Below are 17,526 nucleotides of genomic sequence, written 5' to 3'. Positions count from 1 at the left end.
ACCATTCTGCATTCTCCTCCTGAACCTGGTAAAAGGTTGTCTTTGTGGGGACGGTGGTTTTTACTGACTTTGTAGCCTCCCCTAGAGCTGACTGGCTGTGTCTTTTTCTCTGTTCTTAGCACTTTTTGATCACAGCCAGCAAGGAAGGTATACCACAGCACCTTACCCAAGTCCCCAGGCTAGAGAATCCCTTGTGAGAAGTGTTTACCAATTCAACTTCAGCATGGATGTCTTGCCTTTAATGCATCTGTGCTGGTTGTCCTTGGTTCACTGGAGGGACTCTTAAAAACTTATGATATTGCTCAGAACCACCCTCCTCTGAGCCTTCTTATCCAAATATTTGAGTGCATCCATAACTCTTGGGTTCCTTGTACCTTTTCAGTTCTGACTCTCCCTGTGGGCGGTCATTACCTTCAATCTTTCTATACTATCTTTATGCTTCTCAATTGACCACAACTCAGAGAGCACAATCCAGAAACATCTCCTATATTGTGATTAGACATAGAGATCCTCTGCTTCAGAGTCCTCATTTTCCCATGTTTAGTGCAAACATGATGCCCTTAAGTGCATTGAGAATCCAGTGTGACACACATATTGCACTCGAGACACATCAGCCAGATTCTCTGCATTGTCATCCCTCTGCTCCTGCCTAAGTCGAAAATCTATTTACTGTGAGCTTTAACCTCTTCTAGTACCACCTCTTGCAGGAATCAAACTCCACTTTTCCCATTTCATACAAGTATAAAAGAAAAGAAAGCTGCTGTCCACTTGCATCTTAATGCTGAGGTCTTATTAAGTCTAAAATCCCACACAATTCTCACTCCACTGGTGTTTCTGTCTGGTACTGAACCACATTATCCCTTAATAAAAGGCACTAGATTAAATAGTCACCATTCATCTCATTACTGTTTTGAGGATCTTGCTATTTGCAAATTAGCTTGTAAAAGCCAATTTGCTATAAAACTTGTAGTGATGACAGTTCAAAAAGCAGTGAATTAGCTTCCAGGCAATTTGTGAAAATCAATATACATAGGTCAGAAGCTGTAATAAATGCAATTCTTTTTCCCTAGAAAAGGTGTGTCTCCTTTTCTTCCTTTCCATCACTTTTTTTTTACCTCTACTTCTCTTTATTCCCTACTTTCCCCTTTCTTTTCTTTTCATCTTTCCTTTCTTTCCAACTTTCTTTCTTTGGTTGTACTGAACTATGGATAATTTGCAAAACTGAAAGGAGACCTTTTAGAGATGATCTGTTCTGTAGGTGGAGAACAATAGAGTAGCACTTCAGAGTAATGAATTGAAAGAAAAAGTAATATGTGGCTTACTTTTTTCAAAAAAATGTGAAATGACTGTTTATTTGAAGGCACATAAGATGAAACAATGTTAATCTATTCCTCTTTGTAGGGGGCAGGAAGGTCACATAAAAACTGAAGATAAAAGAGATCTGTTACAGGCCCTGATTGAGTCAAACTACGATTCACAGCAGTTTCTTTCCAGCACTCAGGTAAGTGAGGTTAAAGGCATCCTAAATTGAGTGACTGTTGAAATGGGTGGATATGAGATGTCTTAAAAAACTGTCTCTGATTTCTTCCCTATTTATTTGGCAAAGCAAACCAGAATTGGGCCATTATCTAATGGGCAAAGTCTCCAAATGAAGCAAAGTCCATTTCCCCAAGTCTTTATTTCCTATCTGTGCTGGTAGATTACGTCATATTCTTCATGTTACCATTCCTTCACTGTTGCTGGGTCAAAAACCTGGAGCTCCTTTAATCCTTAAAGTCAAACCACTTTGACAAATTTAATACATCTCCGTGGCTTTCCTTGGTTAACCCATTTATTTACAAATGTCTCCTGATTAGGGGGAGACAGTGGTATAGTGGTAAAGTCACTGGGCCAGTAATCCAGAGGCCCAAGCTAATGCTCTAGGGACATGGGTTCAAATCCCACTATGCCAGCTAGTGGAATTTAAATTCAATTAATAAAATCTGGAATATGAAGCTGTGATCAATTGTTATAAAAACCCATCTGATTGACTAACGCCCCTTTAGGGAACGAAATCTGCCATCCTTACCTGGTCTGGCATACATGTGACTCCAGACCCACAGCAATGTGGTTGACTCTTAACTTCCCTCTGAAATGGCCTAGCAACCCACTTAGTAAATCATCTGGATTTATGGATCCTGAGAGATAATGGTTGATGAAGGTAGTGCAGCTGATTTTATGTATATGGACTTTCAAAAGCAGTTTGATAATAAACATGTTAGCAAAATTTAAGCCCATGTGAATAAAGAGTGCAGCATTTTTGCTAAGTTGGAAATTGGATAGCAAGTAGAGATAGAGACCTGGCATGAACACGATATCCTGAACAGCCTGCTCCTTTGCTGTTAACACTCTGTGCGGAGTGGTGAAAGATTGTTTTTAGACAAGAGGGAGATGTACATTGATGGCCCTCCCCTAGATCAATAGGACCACTACTCCCTTTGATAAATATTAATGTCTTGGACTTGAGGAGAAAGCACATCATTTCAAAGTTTGAAAAGGCACTACACTTAGAAATATAATGACAATGAGGAGGACAGTAGCGGACTTCAAGAGGATATTGACGGACTGGTAACATATGCAGACACATGGCAGACTAAATTTAATGCATGGAAAGTGAAGTGATGCATTTTGGAAGAAGAATAAAGAGAGGCACTATAAACTATATGGTATACTTTTGAAGGAGCTACATGAAAAGAGACGCAAGGATTTATGTGCATAAGCTGGCAGAACAAGTCGAGAATAGTGTTTAAAATATACATTGAATCCTCAGCTTTATAAATTGAGGTATGGAGTACAAAAGTAAGGCAATTATGATAAATCTTTACAAATCACTGGCAGGTCCCAGCTGGAGTTTAGTGTCTGAGACCTTGGAGAGAGTGCAGAGAAGTTTGCTAGAATGGTATGAGGAATAAGGAGCTTCAGTTATATAAAGAGTCTCGAGACTCAAGATTTTCTCCTTGGGCAGAGGAGTTTAAGGGGAGATTTAATAAAGGTGTTCAGAATTATGAATATTTTTAATAGAGTAAATAGGAAGAAACTTTTCACTGGCAGGAGAGTCAGCAACAAGAGAAAGAGGGAAAAGAAGCAGAGGTGAAATAAGAATTTGTTTTATGCAGTGAATAGTTATGATTTGGAATGCAGTGCCTGAAACATTTGCGGAAGTAGATTCAGTAGTAACTTTCAAAGGAAAATTGGATAAATACTTGGAGAGAAAAATGTGCAGGATTGTGGGTAAAGAGGAGAGAGCAAGATTAATTGGAAAAGTCGTTATATGAGCTAGCACAAGCTTGATGGGCCGAATGACCACCTACGCTGCATGATTCTGCGTTCAAGAAAGTATTTGGTTGAATGCAAAATCTGTACATAATCCTGAATTGAAAGAGAGTTTAAACAAGGAATGCAAATACAAAGAAGACTGCAGATCCCCTGGAGAATAAAATATCATAGACATGAGGAAAAATTTAAAAACAAATCTGTGAGCAACTTTGTATATTTAATAAGTTTTTATGAGTTGGTCCTGGAGAAGATGATGAGAAAATGCCCAAGTCCTGATGAATTCCATCCTAAAGTCTTAAAAGAAGGAGGTGAATAAATTGTAAATAATCTAGTCATGATCTTCCAAAACTATCAGTTCAGGAATTGTCACCTTGGATTAGAAAATTGTAAGTATCACTCCATTATTTAAGAAAGGTAAAAGAAATGAACTAGGAAATTAGCCTAATGTCAGTTATGCACAAGTATTATCTTATTAGGGTGGGAGTGACTTAGCACTTGAACAAATATGAATAGATCAGAATGAGCCAACATGGATTTGTAAAAACTAAGTCACGTCTGATCAACTTGCTTGTATTGTTTGAGCAGGTAATAAAACAAGTAGATAAGGGAGTGTCTATTGATGCCATTTATATGAACTTCCAGAAGGTATTCAATAAGATTCTGCATAGACCAATAGACTATTAGAGAGCACATTAAAGTGGAGGCAACCAAATGACACAGGGAACTTTTAGGAGAAAGGAGACTGAGAGAAAGGATGATAGGTGTATTCTCAAGTGGATCTGACTATTGGTGTCACCCACTATTTGCAAATGAATTGGATGCAGGAATAGAGAGCTGAATATCAAAGTTTGCTAGTAGCACTACAAAAGATGGCACTGTAAATAGTATAGGTTTTAAAATATTTTTTCATAGGATGTGAGCCATGCTGGTTAGGCTAGAATTTCATACCCATCCCCAATTTCCCTTCAGAAGGTGGTGGTGGTAAGCCGCCGCCTTCAACTGTTACATTCCATATGGTGTAGGTGCGACGACAATGCTGTTATGGATTTCCAGGTTTTTGGCCCAGTCACAATGAAAGAGCGGCGATATAGTTCCAAATCAGGATGGCATGTGGCTTAGAGGAGAGATTTTAAGGTGGTGTTCCCATTTATCTACTGGCCATGTTCCAGGTGATAGAGGTCACACATTTGGAAGATGCTGTCAGAGGATGCTTGGTGAGTTGCTGCCAACTTGTGCACAGATCATGAAGGGAATATATGTTTAAGGTGGTGGATGGGATGCTGATCAAGCGGGCAGCTTTATCCTGATGGTGCCAAACTTCTTGAGTGTTGTTGCAGCTGCACTCATCCAAGCAAGTGGGGAGTATTCCATCGCACACCTGACTTGTACCTTATAGATAGTGAGGAATCAGGAGATGAGTTCCTTGCCACAGAATTCCCAGCCTCTGACCTGCTCTTGTAGCCACATTATTTAAATGGCTGGCTCAGTTTCTGGTCAATGGTAATGCCCAGGATGTTGATGATAATGTCATTGAATGTCAAGGGGAGATGGTTAGATTCTCTCTCATTGGAGATGGTCATTGCTTGGCACGAATGCTGGTTGCCACATAATGCCCCAAGCCTGAATATTGTCCACGTCTTTCTGCATGTGGATACAGACTGCTTCAGTATCTGAGGAGTTCCCAATGGTGCTGAACACTGCAATAATTAGCAAATATCCCCATTTCTAACCTTATGATGAAGGAAAAGGTTATTGATGAAACAGGTGAAGATGGCTAGACCTAGGGTACTATCCTGAGGAATTCCTGCAGTGCTGTCCTGGGGTTGAGCTGATTGGTCTCCAGCAGCCACAACAACCACCTTCCTTTGTGCTAGGTATGACTCCAAACATTGGAGTGTTTTCCCCTGACTTCTCATTGACTTCAATTTTGCTTGGGCTCCTTGATGCAATACTCAATTATATGCTGCCTTGATGTCAAGGGCAGTCATTCTCACCTCATCTCTGGAATTCAGCTCTTTTGTTCATTTTTGGCACAAGGCTGTAATGAAGTCTGGAATCGGGTGGCCCTGGTGGAACCGAAACTGAGCATCAGTGAGCAGGTTCCTGGTGAGTAAGTGCCACTTGATAGGACCATCAATGACATTATCCATCAATTTGCTGATGATTAAGAGTAGGCTGATGAGATGATAATTGGATTGGATTTGTCCTTTTTGTGAGCTGGATGTACCTAGGTAATTTTCCACATTGTCGGGTGGTTGCCAGTGTTGTAGCTGTACTAGAACAACTTGGCTAGGTGTATGGGCAGATATTTGCAATGGATCATTGAAAGTTAAAGTCTTTGAGCAAAACTGTGGCAGATGGAGTTGAATATGGGGAAGTGAAAGGTCATCCACTTTGGATCCAAGAAAGAAAAATCAAGATATTTTCTAAATTGTGAGAATTTGGGAACTGATCGTGAGCAGAGAACATAGGGGTCCAAGCGCAGAAATCATTAAAAGTTAGTATGCAGTATAAAATAACTATTAAAAAGGTAAATGGAATGTTGGTCATTATCTCAAGGGAGTGCAAAAGAAGTGGCAGTTATGTTACAGCTGTACAGAGCTCTAGTTGAGCTCTGTCTGGAACATTACACTCAGTTCTCAGCACCACGTGTCAGTAAGGAGAAATTAGTCTTGGAGGAGATTTAGCACCGATTCACCAGAATGATACCAGGGCTAAAAGGGTTAGATTGTAAGAGCAGGTGACATAGGCATGTATTTCCTCAAGTATAAAAGCTTAAGTGGTGATCTAATTGAGGTATGTTTAAGATGAATAATGGATTTGATAGGGTAGACAGAGAAAGTATTTCTTCAGGCTTAAAATGTGGAATGATCTGGGGGGCCAGATAGTACTGAACAGGTATGGTGGGATTGATGATGTTCACTCATTTTTTAAAAATTATTGTTCGTTCATGGGATGTGGGTGTTGCTAAGTAGGCCAGCATTAATTGACTATCCTTAATTGTCCTTGAGAAGGTGGTGGTGAGCTTCCTTCTTGAACTGCTGCAGTCCATGTGATACACCCACAGTTCTGTTTGGAAGGAAGTTACAGGATTTTAACCCAGCGACAGTGAAGGAACACTGATGCAGTTCCAAGTCATGATGGTGTGTGGCTTGGAGGGAAACTTGCAGGTGGTGGTGATCCCATGCTTCTACTGCCCTTGTTCTTCTAGGTGATAGAGGTCACGGGTTTGGAAGGTACTGTTGAAGGAGTTTTGGCGAGTTATTGCAGTAAACACTGCTGCCATTGTGTCTTGGTGGTGAAGGGAGTAACTGATGAAGATGTTAAATAGGATGCCACTCAAGCAGGCTGCTTTGTCCTGAATGCTGTTGAGTTTCTTATGTTGTTGGAGCTGCACTCATACAGACAAGTGGAGAGTATTCCACCGCACTCCTGATATGTGCCTTGCAGATGGTAGACTGGCTTTGGAAAGTCAGGAGGTGAGTTATTCGCCACAGAATTCCCAGCCTCTGACCTGCACTTGTAGTCACAGTACTGGTTAGTCCAGTTCAGGTCCTGGTCAGTGGTGACCCCCTGGATGCTGATGGTGAAGGATTCAGTGATGGTAATGCCATTAAATGGCAAGGGCAGATGGTTTGACCCTCTCTTGTTGGAAATGATCATTGCCTAGTACTTGTGTAGCATGAATGTTACTTGCCACTCATCAGCCCAAACCTGAATGTTATCCAGGTCTTACTGCATTTGGACATGGACTGCTTCAGTGTCTGAGGACTCATGAATGGTGCTGAACGTTTTCTGATCATCTGCGAACATCCCCACTTCTGACCTTATGATGGGGGAAGATCATAGATGAAGCAGCTGAAGATGGTTGGGCCTAGGACACTACCTTGAAACAAATTATCCTCCAAATTCATAATCTCAATTTTTATTTTGTGAACTTTAGACTGTTTTTGTGACCAAGGGCCTGAACTAAAAAAGGGCCTTAATTTTTAGGATGGCGGGGGCCATGCCCCCATCAACCAAAGAGTCAGAGGCAAACACGTCCCCACTGACTCCAGCTGCCCCACAGCCATTTTATGCTCAAATGAGCATTTATTGGCAGTAGGCAGAACTTCCGCCCCTCAATCGGGAGAAAAGCCCACCATGGACAGCTGTCAGCCAATCTACCGGCCAGTCCATGCAGCCAACAGCACTGCAGTAGCCAGAGGGTGAACTGCACAGAGCCACCTGCCTTTAGTTCCAGGAACCGGAGACCCAGGTAAGTGTCAAGGGTCCCAGGGTGCGAGGATAGGGAAGCCTGGGGGATCGCCAGGAGGCCGATTAGGGTCTCGGGGGATAGATCGATTTGGGGGATTGGGGAAGGGAGGGAGGTCCAGAGGTCACTGGGCCTTGAGGGGAGGGCGGCCCGAGTCAGAAGGGGGCTTCTGATGGAGGCGCACCCCTGCCCCCCAAACCCCCACCACCCCCCTGTCTGAGACCTAACTTTCCCTATTTTCAGATTTCTCCCACAGGACTTCAATCCACCTGGCAGCCTAAAGATTGAGACTGGGTGGGTAACGGCCCTTAAGCGGCCATTAATTGGCCATTCAAGGGCGAGCCTCCCGTCCGAGGCTTTGCCCACCCCAGCATAAATTAACTGCGAGGTCGGGGCAGGCAGGAACCTGGAGGGAATTCCATCCCTGAAATCTCACGCTCCCCCGCCACCCCCCAAAAATCCACTGGGGTAATGTAAAATTCTAGCCATAGAGACTATGGGCTTGATTACAAGCTAGAGGCTGCATTCAAATAACACTTGGTGTTATTTGTCACAGATATAATTTGTTGGCATATAAACTTGTTTTAAATGTTAGGAAATAGAGAAAGTTTAAGTTTTATTGGTATTTATAGGTGTTAGGAATGAGTTTTAGCTTTAAAGTTTAAGTTTGGTTTGTATTTCTGTATCTGTTTGTTAAGAAAAGGTCAAATTGAGTTTTAGTTTCACTTTAAAAGGTGCCTGGGTTTTTAATGAGATGTTTACGACTGTTGCAGCTCTGTTAAAAGAACGAGTAGAGAAACTGGGCTGTGGCCTAGCAACATTGGTCAGGAGAGGCAGACACACACAAAAAAACTAGAAACTGCAGTTTTGAGTTCAGTTTAAAGCCAGGACTCCAGAGACACTGAGAGATAGAACTGCAGATTGAGAGTAGATTTCCCAAAAGAACCAAAAGGTCCCAAGGCCAAAGGAGTGAGACAGAAAGAGGAGAAAATTCCAAGCAGATCTTCTAGTCAAAAGAAGGACAGGAACCTGGAAAAGGTCCTGTTAAGTGAAGTTAAGAGTGAGGGGCAGAAAGAGAGGCTCCAACCTTCAGATTTAAAGAGACAAAAACCGCATAAAGCGGATTTAAAGCAAAAACTACTTGTAAGAGGCAAGAAGGTACAAAGAGACAACTGAAGGTCTGTAACCCTTTGCTACGGGCAGTTGAAGCCGTGGTGTACTGTTGACAGCTGAATCAATGAGAAAGACTGCGTGGAAGACAACTTGTGGTGACCCAGAGAAGAGGACCATTGGTAGGAGAGTTTGAAACCCTGGAGGTGACCCTTTGCGGAAGACGTATGAAAGAGAGTATTGGTTTGGGAGAAGATTCCAAAGCGAGTTCTTAGAGTGGAGATTGCAATCCCTGGTATGAAAGTTGGAGTTCAGTGAGACTGGTTGGCTCATGGTGGGACAAGCACCTGGGAGGGAGTTGATGAGCGATCCATAGCCTCTGATTGAAGTGGCATCTGTCACTTGGTTTCAGAGTGTGGTGTGCCTGACCACATGGTGCCTATTGGTTTACATGGACTGTTTACTTACTGTGAACATAGGATTGTTGAGGGTAGTGCAGTGGATGTTGTCTACATGGATTTTAGAGTATAAGATAGCTTTGTAACTTGTGTTATCCTTACAAATCTGTATATACGTAAAGAATATTGTTGTGACTGAAGGAGTATTAAAATATAGTTAACCTTTTCTTGTTTAATAAATGCTTTATGCTTTTGTTAAAAGTTCATTGGCTGACTCCGGTGACTCTATTCAGTAGTCCCTCCCGACATATCTAAACAAATTAAAAGTTTGGATCTATCAAGTTGGGTTCCACTCTGGAATCAGGCTTGTCCAGGGGTAACCTCAGCTGGGATTATAACATTAATTTTTACTTTTGTCATGAGTTTGCCTGTTAATCCTCTTTCTAACTGCTAATACTTGTTGAGGACTTGTTATTTGGGTATTAATTTCCTTTCATCATTTTTACTCATTGATACCTCAACTTTGGTGGCTTTGTTATTTCAGTGCTTCAAATAAAGAATAAAACCTGAAGTGTTGTTGTGTGGCTTGGAGCTAAAACACAAATCAGGTCCATGTTTATTTTCTACATAGCACCACTTAAAACTATTTCCATAACGCGGAAAAGCACAACATAATTTGTTTCACTTACCAGCTTGTCTTTGACATTGCTATGTGATCTTGTATCCTAGGAAAAACCAATTGACCATCCAGATTTAGTTCTGAATTTTGAAAGGGCAAATTGGATGAAGGAAAGAAACCAGTTACAGAATTCCTTAAAAGACGCTGAATCTGAATTGGCTAGAGTGATGGCAGAAATTGAAAATCGACCTCTGCAACATGACCTTATTGACCCCTCCAGCATGAAGGTAAGCATCAAGGAGCTTGGACTTTACGCATCTGTGATGCTTCCATTTTTTTATATTTCAGAAATATCCTAAGATATATTTTAAGGCAGAAACCTATTCCCCTGTTACAGTTCCAACATGTTTGGAGAAATTTGAGCTTTCAACTTCTTTGCTTAAAAAATTGTTCTTTTCCTGATACCCCAAGGGTATTAAGATAATATTGTGGGGGCAATTTGGTTTGTTCTCAGTAAGTGGAACTAAGCATGCATTGTGCATAACCACATGCTTTATCCCATGAATGACAACTATCTAGGTGCTGCTTATCTCAACTCTCTCTCCCTGTTGTTAGCTGGCCTCACTGTCTCGGTTAGAATTGCATGGGGTTAATAATCTGGTCCCTGAGCTGCTGTGTTGAAAAATTCCTCTTTTTAATTTAAAAATATATAACTAAAGTTTTGTTAGCCCTTGTGATTTAAACTTCACATGATGCAATTAACCAGTACCTTGTACTATATGCACAAACTCTAAATTTGCCTTGTTGCTGTGCAGATGCAGCGGCTTTATGGCAAGTACCTCCGAGCTGAAAGCTTCAGGAAGGCTTTGGTGTACCAGAAGAAATACCTGTTACTGCTTTTAGGAGGATTCCAGGAATGTGAGCAAGCAACCCTGTGTCTAATTGCACGTATGGGAGTATACCCTTCCCCGACAGACCTCCACATGCCCACCCGGCGTCCATTAACAAAATTTCGCTCTACGGTTAGAGTCGTCATTGCAATATCCAGGTATGAATTGTTTTTTTTTAAATTGATGATAAAACTGTATTAATTGTGGCTGAAGGCATTTGCTTTCAAACAGCATTCCTTTTCCCTCATTCTTTGTTGCTCGCGTTCCCACCAAACTGCTGACCATCAAACTTATCCTCCGGCACACATGCTAACTGATATTATAAATAGTTCCCTCTCCAAGTAAGTCCATTTCAAAACCACTAACATCACCCCTCTTGTCAAAAAATAACTATTAAACTATTAAATAGTCTTTAAACTACTGCCCCATATCCAAAGTCCTTGAATGTATTTCCTTTTACAAACTAGGTTCTCATTTCTAGCAACTCCCTGTTTGAATTTCTGCAGTCACTTTTCTGCTCCTGCCACAGCCCTAACTAAAGCCACAACAAAATACAGTGTGACTGTTATCATGGTATATTATTCCTCCTTGACCCTTAACAGTTACTAACACAACTGACTATATAATCCTCCTCCAATATATATTGTTCGTTGCCCAGCTAAGTGGGACTTGTCCTAGCTTCATTCCACTATATGATCATTGGTAGAGCATATCCAACAATGGCTTCTATTCCTACCCTGTATTGTTATCTCAGTGATCTGTCCTTGCTTTCCCACCCCACCTTCTGCATTTCCATGCTGATCCTTGGACACACTGTTTACAGACATGTGATCAACTTCTACATGTACATGGATGATACCAAACCCAAAGTCCTCACCACTGCTCTTGCCCCCTCCATTACCTTGATGATTATTAAGCTATTTGTCTGAAATCCAGTCTTGAATAAGTTGCAGTTATGTCCGAATAAGCATTGGGAGATTAAAGCCATCATCTTCAGCCCCTGCCGCAAACATGCTTTTGCTGTAGATTCCATTTCTTTGCCTGACCACTATTTCAGGATAGACCAGACAGTTCACAACTCTGATGTCTTATTCAAGTCACAAGTGAGCTGCCAGTATCATATGGGCTGGTTATTTTTTCTACACCTTTTCTTAACCCATCTCCTCTGAAACCCACATCCATTTCTTTGTCTCCTCAAAATTTGCAATCTTAATGCTCTCCTGTCTGCCTCAATCTGCACCATCTGGAAACCTCAGCTTATCCAAAACTCTCTAATCTGTATTTTATCCCACACAAAGCCTGTCTCACCTATTGCCCTTGTCCCCACACACCAAACGTTTCCTGATCTCCCAGTACCTCAAATTTAAAATTTTTATTTTCATGTTTAAATAACTATCTCTCTAACCTCCAACAGCCAGATGATCCTCTCCACTCCAAATACTGCATTCTTCCAACTCCGGCATCATGGATACCCCCTTTTCTTTTGCCCTATCCTTGCCGACTGCGCCCTCAGTCATCTAGGCTCCATGCTTTGGAATTACCTCCCTAAGTATCTCTTCCTCTCCATCTCTCTCCCTTTAAAACTGCCCTTAAAACCCAGTTCAAAGACAAACCTTCTGGTCATTACATTAATAGTTCCCTCTTTAAATCTTTGTCCATTTTTGGTTCCACTCCTGTAAAGAATCTAGAGAGAGTTTTTAAAAATATATACGTTGTGAAGACTTACTGCATCATGAAAACATTTTATATCCCAAGTATAAATATCTACCCTAAGTGAAACTGGCAATAACGTAAGATTATTCTAAGTATCAACCAGCAATGTGTCCATGCAGTCTTCTCCAGTCCATGTATAACTTTGTGCAATTATGAATTTGAATATTTCTGAAAAGAGAGGAATGTTACCCAAGGGTTTCATCTGCACCGATCAGGACAAATGAAAGAGTTTCAAATTTCAAACAATCAAAACAATTACCTTAGAGGAGTAAATGAGGATGATTGGTTGGCAATTCAACTCTCGCCGAGGCATTGCCATGGAGAAAGCAATGGGGAGCTATAGGCTTCTCAAGCTCCCAGGCAATTCAAAAAAGGCGCAAGGCTTGTTTATATTCCTTTTGTTTGCAGACTACAGGTCCCTGCATATGAATGTATGTGGCTTCCAGCAAGAGTAAATGAGTCATGATATGTGCTCAACTGATTATCTTAAATTGGTTATTAGTGTAGCTATTAACACACTGCAGATTGTTCAGCAAATGCTACCCAATCATGGAATCACATCTAATAGATGTTTTGTTTTGGGATTTACAAGTGCGGCTGGTTGAGTACAGTCTATACTCTATTATGAACAATCAAAAGAACATGATGTTTGATTCATTCAGCCAATCGTTAGGACGTACGGCCTCCATACCTGGCATTGCACTGGCACTGAAATTCATACATGACGTTGTTCAACTGTGTGATAGGCAGAACATCTTTTTGGACTGACGGCAGCAGCCTGTTAATGGAAAATACCACTTGTATATCCACAGCATATTAGCAGCTTGAAATGGCTTGCTTAACCTATTTAAATTTTGGAAATACTTTGCTTTTTCAGAGTAATTTGAGGTAAACCAAGCACTTTTCAGGTCTGAAAGTGGTGTCCTTTGGCCCATTTGCGAGTTTGAACAGATGAACAAGGAGCAGGAGTAGGCCATTCAGCCCCTCAAGCCTGGTCTGCAATTTAATAAGATCATGGCTGATCTGATAGTAACCTGAAATCTGCAACCCACCTTCTGCCAATAACCTATCACCCTTCTTGCTTACCAAGAATTTATCCACCTCTGCCTTATAAATATTCAAAGACCCTCTTGCTGAAAAGGTGGTGGAGGCAGAGTTCCAGACTCACGACCCTCTTAGTGAAAAAATGTTGTCTCATCTCTGTTTTAAATGGGTGACCCCTTACTTTTAAACAGTGACCCCTAATTCCAGATCCATTTGCCAGATCTTTGCGCACTCACTTAACCTGTCTAGATCTTTTTGTCCTCCTCACAACTTGCTTTCCTATCTATCTTTGTGTCATCAGCAAAGTTGGCAACCATCTCTTCAATTCCTTCAAATTATTTTTATAAATTGCGAACAGTTGAGGTCCCAGCACTAATCCCTGTGGCACACTATTCATTACATCTTGCCAACCTGAAAAAGACCCATTTATGCCTACTCTCTGCTTCCTGTTAGACAGACATCCTTCTATCCATACCAATATGTTACCCCCAGACCATGAGCTTTTATTTTCCACAATAACCTTTGATGTGGCACTTTATCAAATGCCTTTTGGAAATCTAAGTGCAGTATATCCACTGTTCCCCTTTATCCACAGCAAATATTACTTCCTCAAAGAGCTCCAATAAGTTGGTTAAACACGATTTCCCTTTCACAAAACCATGTTGACTCTACCTGATGACCTTGAGCTCATCCAAGTGCCCTGCTATAACTTCTTTAATAATAGCTTCTAACATTTTCCCTACGACAGATGTTAAGCTAACTGGCCTGTAGTTTCCCACTTTCTATCTCCCTCCCTTTTTGAATAATGAAGTTACATTCTTCCAGTTTAATGGGACCTTCCCTGAATTTGCGTGATGCACAGCAAAAAGTGATCTGACTAGGGTAACCATTATCCTGCAGAATAACTTTGATGCACTCTATTCCTTTGCCAAGCTTGCATGGGAAGAAAATAGCTGGTGCCCGATTTGCAAGAGTGCTGAAAGGCCAATCTTGTAGCACATGGAGCTATACGAATCCCAACGTGTATATTGATCAGTGAAGATAGACTTACGGTAGACAGTGGTTAGAGATTAGCCGATTTCTCAACTAGCACGTCGAGGCAAGGAAGCATTTTGGACTGCTCCATCTCAAAAATGAATTTAAGCACAGGATGGAGCATATTGAAGTGTGTAAGGAAATCCTTATATGCGCCTGTGGGTTCAAAGATAGTGAGCATATCATATACGTATATAGAAATGTGCATAGAGGAGAAGTTGGGCTCGTTCCATAAAAATGTATTTTTCATGGAAACCAATGAAATTGTTAGCAAGCACTACGAGGGCCTATAGTTCAGTTGTTTTCTCCAATGTAATGCCTCAGCCAATCAGAGTCAACTTGCCAACCAATCAGCACCCTTTTTCTCCTTTGTTATAAATTGATGTGATCGTTTGAAATTTGGCATTCTTATAAATGTAAGATTAAAAGCTTCAGCAGCAGTAATATTCAAGTACTACTAAATGACAATTAGGCATTTGTTGTTGTTCCTTTCTCTTTTACCACATAACCTATGTTATCACAAGGGAAGTAAAATCACAAGGACTTGTTCTACAGTGTTAGTGCAGAGGATGATGAACTTTTGCTAGCTAAAAAGAAAACTTTTTTATTCGCCACCATGGTGAATAATAGATTCTTAATTGCTGTTGTCCGTTGTTGCCCTGGAGTTGCTTACCAGCTCTTCATGATTAGTGTTACACATATTTTGAGTATGGAAGTTTCCCTCGCTATGGAGGCAAAAATCGCATTCTAGGCAAGAATAAAGGAGTACGAAAGTAGGAATTTAAAACCTAGTTGCAGGACCATAAAAATGACATTGTGTGGATTGATCTGACATCCAACAGGATGTTGACATTTGTGTGTGAGGTTTGTTCTGGCCTTGTTCAATTTTTAAAAGAATTCCACTTTGTATTTCATCAGGCTGAAATTCCTTGTGAAGAAATGGCAGAAAGCAACAAGGAAAGGTCTGTACCCTGCACCCTCAGCAAATGGTATTGGAGGTGGCCAAGGTATGAGCAGTACTGTTATCATTTCTCCAAACTGTGGGGTTTAGCTGATGTTTAAATAGATGAAGGATCGTCCTATGTGTTCTTAATGTATGTTTGCATATATAGAGAATTATTTGACTTCCACAGCAGAATGAATTAGTAACTAAGAATATTTCAAAGGGGGCAAGAGAAACTGTTAACTTAATATTTTCTTCATATCCCATACAATATGGTCTTTTGCCAAGTTTCTGTTTATTTAATCCACAGAAGAAGTGTTACTGTTCTTGTGTTTTGCATATGAGGCCCAAAGAAAATAGTGTTCACCCAATGTTATTCATTTTTTCACTTCATTCCTAGCCATTCAGGAACAGTATTTCTTTCACATGTGGCACAGGTTAGTAGTGACACATGGTTCACATGGCATAGGTTCACAATGTGGCATATGTTTGAGTACCTATGTTCAGAGTACGTGTAGTATTTTTTCCACAAGGTTAATATTCAGGGTACAGTAGGTAAATTACTGCCTATGAGGGTGATGGAGCAGAGACGAACGACCATTTCACAATGAAATTGGATGGATGTGAGGGAAGTAGACTTGCAGTCCTATGGCATATGAGGGTGATGGAGCAGAGACGATCGACCATTTCACAATGAAATTGGATGGATGTGAGGGAAGTAGACTTGCAGTCCTATGGCATAGAGCTGGGAATGAGACTGAGTTGATTTTTCTGCAGAGAGCAGCATGGACTTAATGAGTAAATGGCCTCCCTCTGTGCTATAATGACTTTAAGTAATTATTCAATTCCCTTTTGAAAATGATACAATCTGTTTCCGCCAGCCTTTCAGGCAGTGCATTGCAGGCCATAAAGTGTAATATTATTTTCACACAGAGAGGGTCGTTGTGGAGGTGCTAAGCACAGATTTTCTAGAACTAGGAAAGAGGTTAAAAAGTAGGACTTTGAAGGCAGTAATCTCTGGATTACTCCCAGTGCCATGTACTACAAGAGTGGAAATAGGAAGATAGAAAAGATCACTGAGTGGCTTGAGGCATCTACTCAAAACATCAACAACTTAATATTTATATTTTTATAACACCTTTAACATAATGAAACATGAAGCATTATAAAGCAAAGTATGATACTGATCAATATTGGGTCAGATGACCAAAAGCTTGGTAGTAAGAGATTGGCTTTAAGGAGTGTCTCAAAGGAGGAAATAGAGGCAGGGAAGCAGAGTGGTGTAGGGCAAGTTTTTCCAGTGCTTGGGGCCAAGGCAACTGAAGGCATGACCATCAGTGGTGCAGCAATGAAAACTGGCTAGCGTTAGAGGATGCAGATATTGCAGAGAATTATGGGGCTGGAGACGACTATAGATATAGGGAGGAGTGAGGCCATGGAGGGATATGAAAGCAAGGATGAGAATTTTTAAATCAATGCGTTTGACCAGGAGCCAATGTCGGTGAGCAAGTACGGGAGTGATTGAAAGAAGGGTCTTGCTATGGGTTAAGGCACAGGCAGCAGAATTTTAGATGACTTCAAGTTCACAGAGGGTAGAATGTGGGAGAACAGCCAGCTGTGTTTTGGAGTAGTCCAGTCTTGAGATAACGAAGGCATGAAGAGGGGTTTCAGCAGCAGGAATGAGACAGGTGAAGTCTGGCAATGTTCTGGAATTGGAAATAGGTGGTCTTAGTGATGGCATAAATATGAGGTCGGAAGTTATCTCAGGATTAAGGTTGTGAACACCAAGGTTGTGAACAGACTGGCCTAATCATAGACTGATGCCAGGGAGAGGAATGGAGTTTCTGGCTAGGAAATGGAGTTTGGAGCAGACCAAAAATAATGGCTTCAGTCTTCCCAATATTTAATTGGGGGCAATTTCTGCTCATCTAGTACTGGCTATCAGATTAAACAGTCTGATAATTCAGCAAGAATGGAGGAGTCCAGAAAGAGCTGGTGGTGAGGTAGAGCTGGATGTTGTCAACGCACATGTGAAAACTACAGCAGTGCCTTTGGATGATGTCACTGAGGGGCAGCATGTAGGTAGGAACTTCGAGGGGTCCAAAGAAAGATCCTTGTGGGACACCAGAGCAGGAGCAAGGAGAGAAGCTATTGCATGTAATTCTGTGGCTATAATTAGATAAGAATGGAACCAGGTGCGAACA

The 17,526-nt window shown here is 41.2% G+C and overlaps 1 protein-coding gene across 8 annotated transcripts in view; it reads left to right on the top strand.

The window, feature by feature from the left end:
• pcnt (pericentrin) overlaps nucleotides 1-17,526 on the top strand; it is a 316,492-nt gene that overhangs the window by 283,967 nt on the left and 14,999 nt on the right. For all 8 annotated transcript variants that reach the window (XM_041200682.1, XM_041200684.1, XM_041200683.1 and 5 more), the window contains 4 exons: nucleotides 1,402-1,501; nucleotides 9,808-9,984; nucleotides 10,513-10,745; nucleotides 15,298-15,386. In XM_041200682.1, coding sequence (XP_041056616.1) covers nucleotides 1,402-1,501; nucleotides 9,808-9,984; nucleotides 10,513-10,745; nucleotides 15,298-15,386 — 599 coding nt within the window. The remainder of the gene's footprint in view (nucleotides 1-1,401; nucleotides 1,502-9,807; nucleotides 9,985-10,512; nucleotides 10,746-15,297; nucleotides 15,387-17,526) is intronic.

This window comes from Carcharodon carcharias, chromosome 12 (assembly GCF_017639515.1).
Source record: "Carcharodon carcharias isolate sCarCar2 chromosome 12, sCarCar2.pri, whole genome shotgun sequence".
In the NCBI taxonomy this organism is placed as follows: Eukaryota; Metazoa; Chordata; class Chondrichthyes; order Lamniformes; family Lamnidae; genus Carcharodon; species Carcharodon carcharias.
This window is presented reverse-complemented; position numbering and strand designations above follow the sequence as displayed.